General features: G+C 40.9%; 1 protein-coding gene across 1 annotated transcript in view; it reads left to right on the top strand.

Moving 5' to 3' along the window:
• TPH2 (tryptophan hydroxylase 2) overlaps positions 1–9,215 on the top strand; it is a 60,341-nt gene extending 51,126 nt beyond the window's left edge. Inside the window, 1 exon segment of the mRNA XM_010708192.3 lies at positions 56–9,215. Coding sequence (XP_010706494.2) covers positions 56–230 — 175 coding nt within the window. The 3' untranslated portion in view covers positions 231–9,215.
• Positions 9,216–9,474: the final 259 nt, after the last annotated feature.

Here is a 9,474-nt window from a genome sequence, read left to right on the forward strand (position 1 = left end):
TCTTTTCTTCAGTGGTAGACAAAAAAGAAGGTGTTAATTTTCTTTTTTCTTTCAGGGACTTTGCTAAATCGATCAATCGTCCCTTCTCTGTGTATTTCAATCCATATACACAAAGCATTGAGATTCTGAAGGATACCAGGAGTATAGAAAATGTCGTCCAGGACCTCCGCAGTGATCTAAACACTGTATGTGATGCATTAAGCAAAATGAACAGATATTTAGGGATTTGATATATGTCACACTGTGATTTGTTGTCAGCTGCTTATTCTGTAGCTATTCTAGTGACATCACATGACATGGCTAACTTTTAAAACTCATCAGTTTGCTCTTCTGAGCTTGGCCTGTGGCTTGCGTCATTGTGTAGCTTTGTCTAATTGTTAAGTGCAGACAAAACAAGGCAATGCAAATTCGTAAATTCTCTATGGAGTGTGGCAGCATATAACCAGCAATTCCTCAACACAATGTCGTGTACAAGTATACCAGTAAAAGCTTGCCTAGCAATGAGTTTGTTTCTTTAAGATGATTCACTTTGATGTATAAGAAATGGTGTTCCTGGTTTCTTTAAGTCTGAGATTATTTCTGTGTAATCCCTTTCCAACTGTCAGAATCCAGAAAAAAAATACTTGCAACATTTTCCATTTTCCCTGTAAGAGAATCTGTATTTGGTGGTGATGACGGTGTTTTGCCCATATATTTGTAACAGAACTGAATGTCTCTTGTGACTGAACAATATAGTTTATGTATATACCAATGCAGAGACCGGGAAGGCTACATATTGGTACTAAAAGGTCTGTGAGGATTATGAAAAAACATTACTGACAAATGTTCGATGTGGCTAAGTAATTGCAAAACAACAAGAGTAATAATAATAAAAATAAAACCTCTGACAATTCATGCATAGAGGTAGTGATAGTTCCATACATGTATTGTCTGTGACAATCCTGAGCATACTTCCACTGCAGGGATTATCTGGAAACAAGAGTGGAAACACCTTTGTTAATTCCAGGTTGTTAGATGTGAATATAAAGCCATTCTACATCACTCTGTGCCTTCTGCATTCCCTCATTCTTTGAACATAGTCCTCTTGCATTTCATGCATAATTTGCCTTTCCTCATTATGCCACGTTCAACCTTGACATGGGCATGCATGGCTGAGTCTACATCGTATCAGTATCAGTAGATATGAAAAGGTGAATATGGAAGTTGTTATTTAATTATAGTCAGGACAATTATCAGTTAGTAGATTACTTGTGGAGTGCTTAAATCATACAGACACCTAAGCTGCCTAGCTTGTACAGATGGATGCAGGTAATGCCTGAGTTAATGAACTCTATGTTAGCAAGTTCTGACAGAAGTACAAGCTCTGCCTGGGGAGCAGTGTGGAAATATTTGAGCTGGCTCTTATCTGGAAGCAATAATTATGCATGTCTTTCCTTTATCTGAGTTATTCCGTTCTCCTATTAGCCAGAATAATGGAGAGTTGACCATATTGTGTGGACCGCTTGTAATGGAAACTGCGTGGCTTATGCAGATCATGTCAGTACAGGTGAAAGTTCATGGCTTGTCTACTTACGTGGAAAATAGATATCTATTGAACCTGTTCTCTCAGCTGAGAGACTCATGCAGATACTCTTTAAGTGTCACTAGCAATTTCAGCATGAAGAGAGCACCACTTGATAGTATCAGCACATCCTTAAATAAGAGGCAATCTATAAGGATAATTTTCATAGGGAAATCTGCCACCTCCTCAAAGATAACTACAAGATAACAGAAAGCGCTCTATTCTCTGGATGGTCCCCGCTGCATTCTAATGCTGCTGTTAATAGGGTGTGGAAAAATCTAGTTTTAGATCTAACCGTGACTGCCACTGGTACAAATGAAGAGCTGTTGAATTATCCCATGGGGATCAGCATGCTGGAGGAGTTTTTTAACTTCCTGACATTAGTGCTGACTCCATTAACTAGCACTTATCGTAGAGGAGTCACCAGCAGGCTTGGCATAGAAGTTTCTTCCTCTTTCTTTGGATGGAATCTGATGAACCCCTTGTAGCCCTTTTTGGAGAAAATGGACTGAACTGATATTTACTTTAAATGATCTGGAAAATCATTGCACAAGGAATAGTAGTTCTTAGTTCAAGACCTGACAAAGTATTGTTGCTTGCTTAAGTGAAATAAAGGCACAATGAGTTAAGAGATAAAGAGTTTGCAAAATTATTGAGTTTTTCCTTTGAATCAAAATTATACAGGAAAGCTTTAAATACTTAAAATATCTGGATTTATTTTTGACTTGTGTGAGCTGCCTAAAATAAGGATTGCACAGAAGTAAAACAACAGAAGCATATCTTTGTTTTGTTTTGTACTGTTAACAAGTAAATCTTATTATGGATTAGGGAGAAACCCTTGAAATCCAATAGTCATTTTAGGACTAATGATGGCAAGGAAACTGTCTACAATGAAGATATAATGTCAATGAAACAGAACATTGTCAAAGGATAATGGGCTCCTGCTGCTAGATATATGCTTAATCCAATGATTTTATTTCTATTATACAACATGATTAAAAATAAATTAAATATAATGAGCTGAGGAATAATAGTGATTTAGAGAGACAATTGCTCATTGTTCTTACATGGAAAAGCTGTGTTCTTAGAGGCTACAGGGCAAACTTGCTTTGGGCTTCAGCCAGTCAGCAGTCGTGAATTGGAAAGAAGGCTTTAAAAAGTGCACTATTGCACTTTTATGAATCAAATAGTTCCAGCTTAGCTGACATCCTTCTCTGCAGTTTTTATTAGCAAATTAAGATCAGCCATGCAGCAATCTCCTTGGATGACAAGCTCATTTAGGCATAATGAGGGAATTATTGACAGTTATCAAATTACACTAACGTTTCATTTAAAATAGACCATATTTATCTGAGGTGCTTGTTTAACTTTAGTGAGCTGGACTCTGGAAATTGGACTTCTTGCTTAGGCTCATTTATTTCCTGTGTAATTCTGAACTAATGCTTTATGGGTCCAAGATATATGTTCTTGCTTTGCCTGCATAGAGTAAATGGGCCTGAGCTTAATGAATGTAAAGCATTGCAGTGTTTACTACCATGCAAAGTCTAAAATGAAAAACAGCATTCTGAGACATTGCAGCAAATACAAATACCAAGTTTCATTTGCAAGCAAAGACATGGTTCATGCGTTTCATTTCATTTATTTGGTGGAGGGAATGGAGAGGGAAAGGTGTTAACACAATATATTGTGTTTTCTGTTGTGTTTTTCTCTCTATGCTTCAAGATCTGTTTAGAAGCAAGCCTGCTTTAAGTTTAGGCCTTCAGTACACTTTCTTGACATAGAATGTCCTCCTTTCTTCTTGTAACGATTTCCTAAAGTCATGGAGAAAACTCCAGAAACATGCTGTACTGAAATGTGTATTTAATGTCATTCTGCAATGGATTATAGAAGATTTCACGTCTGAGAGGACGGCCTGGCTCTGTGAGCCAAAGCTGGTGAAGGCTTTCTCCTACGGGCTGCTGGTACAAATCCAGCCAAGTCAGCAGCTTCTGAGAGCCATCACCACCAGCAGCAGCCTGGTGTCTCTGTGATGAGCTTGGAAGCTAAGATAGTTTCGTTTTGAGTAGAGGAGACTGAGGGGAGACATCATCACCTTTTTCAAACGCGTAGAAGTAGCTGCAAAATAAAAGGGAAAAACTTCTCTAGCCTGTAGAACTAATGGACATAAATTGCAGGACAGGAGCATTAAGTTCTTTAACGGCGGGGGCAGTGGAACCTGGAGGACACATTGCCTAGGGAGACAGCAGGACACCTGTCATTTTTTAAAGAGAATAGTTTAGACAACTCTCTCTCAGGACTGCTATTGGCACAGCTGGTCCTGCTTTGAGATCAGGGAACAAGCTGCATGGCGTCTTGAAGTCCCTTACAGCAGCTGCCTGGAAAAGGGTTCAGGCTGCTCATTGAAAGGCTCCACATGACTCTCAACAACAGTAATGGTCGTAAACCATCACTGTGGAGCCTCTCAGCAGCATTTGGACCCCTGCATGTTCTTTCCATCTTAGACCCACTCTGAAGTGGTTCTTCGTCCTTCCATCTTCCCTCAGGGAACAAATAGGATCCATAGTCTGAGTGAAGTCTCCAGTGGTGACTGTGCTGCTGAATATTAGTTCATAGGCCACTTGAGAGAGCACTGTGAGCGAGTTGCCTGCTTCTTATGGCTACCTAGAGAAGATAGATTATCAGCAACCACCATTTGTCCTTTTTGTAAGTAAGGTTTAAAGGTGTCCAATTTTATAAGCAAAAAAAGAAATGCCTATTTCGCCCTAGCTGTACTTGTGTTTGGGCTGTTAGGAAGACTGTGCCCACAGATTTCCAAGGAAAAAAAGCCCACTGGTGTGGTCCATCAGGGAGCTTTGGTTCAATCCCCTGATGTAGCTGACTGGGGAAGTTGGGACCTGCTGCTGTTCACGCAGTGGCATTTTAAGGACTGGGTAAGGGTGGGTGCAGTGCTCCTTAATTAAGGAAATCAGCATTCTGCACCAACCTGGTAACTTACATTCTTGTTTCAGCAGGATGGTCTGTGCCTTTTTAGAAATATAGCAGGTTCCCTTCTATCTCATTAAGAGCCATTATCATATTTCCTAATAAATTGAAAAAAGAATAATTCCAGTATTGCCGTATAATGGCAGTATTTTTTTGTATCAATGCCACTTAATCTTTGGAGTTTTTTCACAATGTGTTGTCCGTTCAGAACATTTTGCAACAACGAAGTTTAGTTTTAAAAGCTCCTTTAACACCTTACAATAGGAATTCATGTTTTTATGCCAACAGTTGAGATGTTAGCATGAACTAAAAAATAGGTGCTGACAACTTATTGGGATTTGGCTCAGGGTGGACTGTTCAGGTGGCGTAAATGTGAAATGGGTTATGTAGTCACATGCTTTAAAAATGCAGGTGGGTGAATGAGTATTTAGATGGACTTCTTTTTAAAGAAATCATAAATTTCAAATGTCCAGAAAGATAATAGAGAAGAAGCTGCTGTTGTTATACTCCACCTTTGGAGGAAAAGAGTTTGCAAAGCAGCAGGAGGTCGATTTCAGTCCTTGTTAAACTGACACATGGCCTGGAATATGAACTGCATGACACCTACCTTGCCAGCTTTTACGTGACATCCAGCGTGAATACAATTCTGATAACAAAATAACAGAGCAACAATGAAGCACTTCAGAGCCAAACAGCCTGGCTTCCCTGTAGGAGACAAAGTGGGTGATTTGAGACCAGCATGGCACAAATCAAATCACTTTTATTTCCTATGAAATCAATTCTGTTTTCTGTTTCTTTTATAAAACACCTTTGGAATTGTGCTACCATTTTATTTTTCCATGAGGATTCTAAAGAGATATAAAAATTATGGAATGGTTGATGTGGCCAGCACCTCCTGCCTATTCTTTGGTGCCACCAAACTCCGTACTGACTCTTGCCATTTTTCAAGGAAGTAGAGTAATGCTGAAGACGTGATGCTGTTGTTTCTCAGGAGTTGACAACTGATGGGTACACCTAAGTATTACCCTCCTTCACTATCCCTCTCTCTTAGAATTGCTGACGTCAGAGTTGCTAACAAGACCAGTTAACAGTAAATGAGTTTGAGGCTATCCACACAGTGGACTTGCTACTCTAGAAGAGTTTGTTGGGAGGCTCAGTTTGGTTGAATTCCCTTTTGCTGATTACCCTTGATAGATGATCATGAGTAAAGTTAAGAAAAAGCAGGCGTCTCACATCAGATGGGGACCAGGGAGTCAAAAATCTCCACTGCTGCAAAAACAGCACATGTTCCAAGAGACATCGTGCTGCCAGTGCCCGTCAGTTTAATTAGACCTAGCTCAAAATAGATTTCATAGTTGCTGGATTAAAAGGCTACATTTTACTCCCAGGTCTCAGCCCAGCATCTGTTTTCAGAGATATATCTGTGTCTGCAAGCGCAGGAGGTAGAGCTGCCAGTCAGGCATGCAAGGCCTGTTTCTTATTTCATTTGCAGGTATTTTTTAAAAGCCTCATTTGCAATGTTATCTCCAGAGTAGGAATGCAGTGCATAGAAGATGCAGAGGCATCAGGGCCTGATCTTTTCTGAGCGCTCATTGCTTCCCGCCAGTGCCAGGCAGCACAGTGAGTGCAGCCAAGGGAGGACTCCTCAGGTCCATGCTCATTGCTGGGGGCAGGAGTTAAGAAGCCATCTGAGCCCCAGAAAAGAGCTCCTACTCCTGTCTCTGTGGCCTCAAAAAAAAAAAAAACAACACCCCAGCGTTCATCTGCCTTCTGTGACTTGCTTTTACAGAGCACCTCCTCAGGATTTGTCTGGGGGTGTTTGTGTGGTGGGATGAATTAATATATGCTGACATATGTGCAGGAAAGGTAATAGAGGTAGAAAAGCAGAAAAAAAAAAATTCATAGCTCTCGTTCTATATTTTTCCTGCAAGTATCTGGCTTTGGCTTGAGAAGAGGCATAATGGAGGCCCACCAGTGCCATCCCTGTATGGACCACACAGAGATGATGCAGTCAACCTTTGCAGACCCTTCCTGCTGCAGGCCACTGCATGTACTCGGCCATTCTCAGCCATCCAGCACAGCCCCCTCCTTTCTGAGCTCAGTAACAGCCAAAGTGCAGCTGACCTGATGTGCATGTTTGCTTGTGGGCTCACCCGGGGCAATTTCCCCGTAGCACACTGACATGCAGAGGTGGGAGCCTGTTGAAGATCTCAGGATGTATATGGTGCAGTAGGATACAGTTCTTCCTGCCCCACTGCTGGAGTACAGCCCTGCAGCATGCACAGGGCTCTCAGCTGTAGCAATACGGCCTGTTTCAGAGCCAGCATGCCTTTAAATTCCTTGCTTAGCAAGCCTAATACTTGGGGACTATTAAAAACATCAACAGATCCCACAGACTTAAAAACATGAGGAAAGGGCATGAGCAAGCATGTGGTAACTGTCAGCAAGTATTGATTTTCTCACCACAATCTGAGCACACAATCAGGCATACTGAGGATGTGGCATTCCTATGAATTCAGTTTTGATACACCGTTTCTCAAATAGCTCCAGAGAAGCAAAATTAGGACTCTTTGCAGCTGAATAGGCACAGAGTCCTGTGTAATTCTGTGTTTTCTTGTCATTACCTTATTTCCAAAGGAGAGGAAGAGCACTGTGTTCATGAATGCGATGTAAAAGCTGTTGGAGCAATAGCTTGGCTTGCCTGAGTTGGGAATGAAAACCTGGTCAGAGGGAGGGAATTAAACCTCCAATGTAATGTTTCTGATTTGCAGAAGGGAAAGGGGAAGTGCTAAGTGAATGTAGGAAATTGCAGCATTATGCACTGTGAGAGCAATTCTTTCCATCCTTGTAGCTAATGGACTGAACAGAAAGTGAACAATTTGTTTCATACGGTGATTCACCAACACTCTGACAGCATTTCCAATTCTGAGCTCAGTTTCATATTCAGTTCCCTGTTTACTAGTGAAATAGTACAATTATCTGTCTACCTCTTACATCTTACAAGCAGGCAAGGCTGCAGTATCTGGAAGGAATAAAAATAATGGTAAAAATCCTGGCTGTTTAAGGCTGGAGGGAGGGGAAATGAGGCAAGTGTTTTCTTTCCAATGGTTTATTGGAACTCTTGTCTAGAAATGAAGTTAAATTTCCTGGGAAAATAGGTGCAAAGGAAAAACTGCCAATGGAACTCAGTTTTCAATTTCTATTTAATGTTTTCTCCATTCAGGTTTGTGAAAGGAAATCACAAAACATTTCCTGTTTGAGTTTCCTCATCAAATTGTCAATAGTAAAGTGGCCAGAACTGTTACAGCTGAATTGGCTACATAAAGCTCTGGTAAAAACGGGACGTCTCTCCCAGAGGCATTTGGTGAATGTGCTAAACTGCTTTACAAGACAGGATGACATTTTTCTGCCTTTAACCCCAGTTTTATTTTGAACAGAAATCACTTGCTCTATAAGGAGTTCCAGTTTTAAATCTGGAAATGTTTGTGAGCCTGCCCTGGCTGCATATATTTCTTGCTGGTATGATCAGTGTTTGAATGAAGGAAAATCTTGGAGCATCTTCCCAGAAGAGTGTAATTAGTCACTTGTTAATATTGACTATTTATGATGCATTAGAGCTCATCAGGGCTATTTCCCAAGAGATTCTGGAAAAAAATATATTGTAAAGTGCCTTTCCCGAAGCATATACTGTATAAATTCAGTAGAGCTTTTAAAATTCAGTGGATTGAACAGAAGAAGGAGATAGCTATAAAGATAGTGATGAAAGCTATTAATAAGGGCAACAGTCTGCATGGCTTAGGGTTTAGGAGTCTTATTTCAAATTACATAGATAAAATACGCAAAAGATAGAAGTCAGTGGTGGCAATTACCTGTTGCAGCCCCATAGTGATGAGACTGATAGTTCGTGTGAGTATCTGAGTCTAGCCCTAGTGCCCACCATAAACAATGAGGATGAAGTTGTTGCTCAAAAATGCTTCTAGCCTGAGAGATATTTAAATACAATGGCAGCAATCATTGTAGGTGCTGAAACAGGGGATTCTCTCTGTGGTAGGCATCAGAGGTGCCCATCTATCTGGGGATGGCACCAATCACAACCATAGCTTGAATTTCATCGCAGCCAATTTGCACATTGTTCCTGGTGACCCAAGGGGGAACTCTTGAAGTATAAGCTGTGAGAGCTTTCCTTGGTAAAGTTAACCTTGGGTATTTAGTGTGTATGTAACAAACTGCATTGTTAGGTGACTCCATTCGATTTGATGAATCTCACACCACATCCTTCTGACTGCAGCAAATTCCAGGTCTGGGCATTGGCTCGAAACTGCCATTTTATTAAGCTCTGGAATAAATCATATGTCTTGAAAAGAAGGAAGAATTTCCCAAAGAATGTGCTGTGATGACCCTTTGCAGCCAGTTAGGTAACTCTTTGAGCTAAGAAGAAGAGATCATGATGGACCCATGGCAGCCTTAAAGTCACTCTGGGCTGAATTTACACAAAGCCATTTCTGCCACTGGGGAGCTTACAGTAGACTTCTCTGGTTTCCCTTACATTTCTGGGCATAGAAAAAGGAAAAGAAACCACAAACTGGAGATGGGAAAAAAAAAAAAAAAGTTTTCCCTCTGTTGGTGGGCAAGTGGTGCTAAAAGAAGCCTCTTGTTTCCAGCACCACCAAGTTTGAGAGGTGACTGAGGGGGATTTAGGTTAGATGTTAGGAAGAAATTCTTCACTCAGAGAATGGTAAGGCATTGGCACAGGTTGCCCAGAGAAGATGTGGATGCCTCATCGCTGGAGGCATTCAAGGCCAGGCTTGTTGGATTTTTGGGCAGCCTGATCTAGTGGTTGGCAATACTACCCATGGCAAGAGGTTGGAACTAGATGATCTTGGAGTTCCCTTCCAACCCAAGCCATTCTATTGTGCTGTGATTCTATAACT

This window comes from Meleagris gallopavo, chromosome 1 (assembly GCF_905368555.1).
Source record: "Meleagris gallopavo chromosome 1, MGAL_WU_HG_1.1, whole genome shotgun sequence".
NCBI lineage: Eukaryota > Metazoa > Chordata > Aves > Galliformes > Phasianidae > Meleagris > Meleagris gallopavo.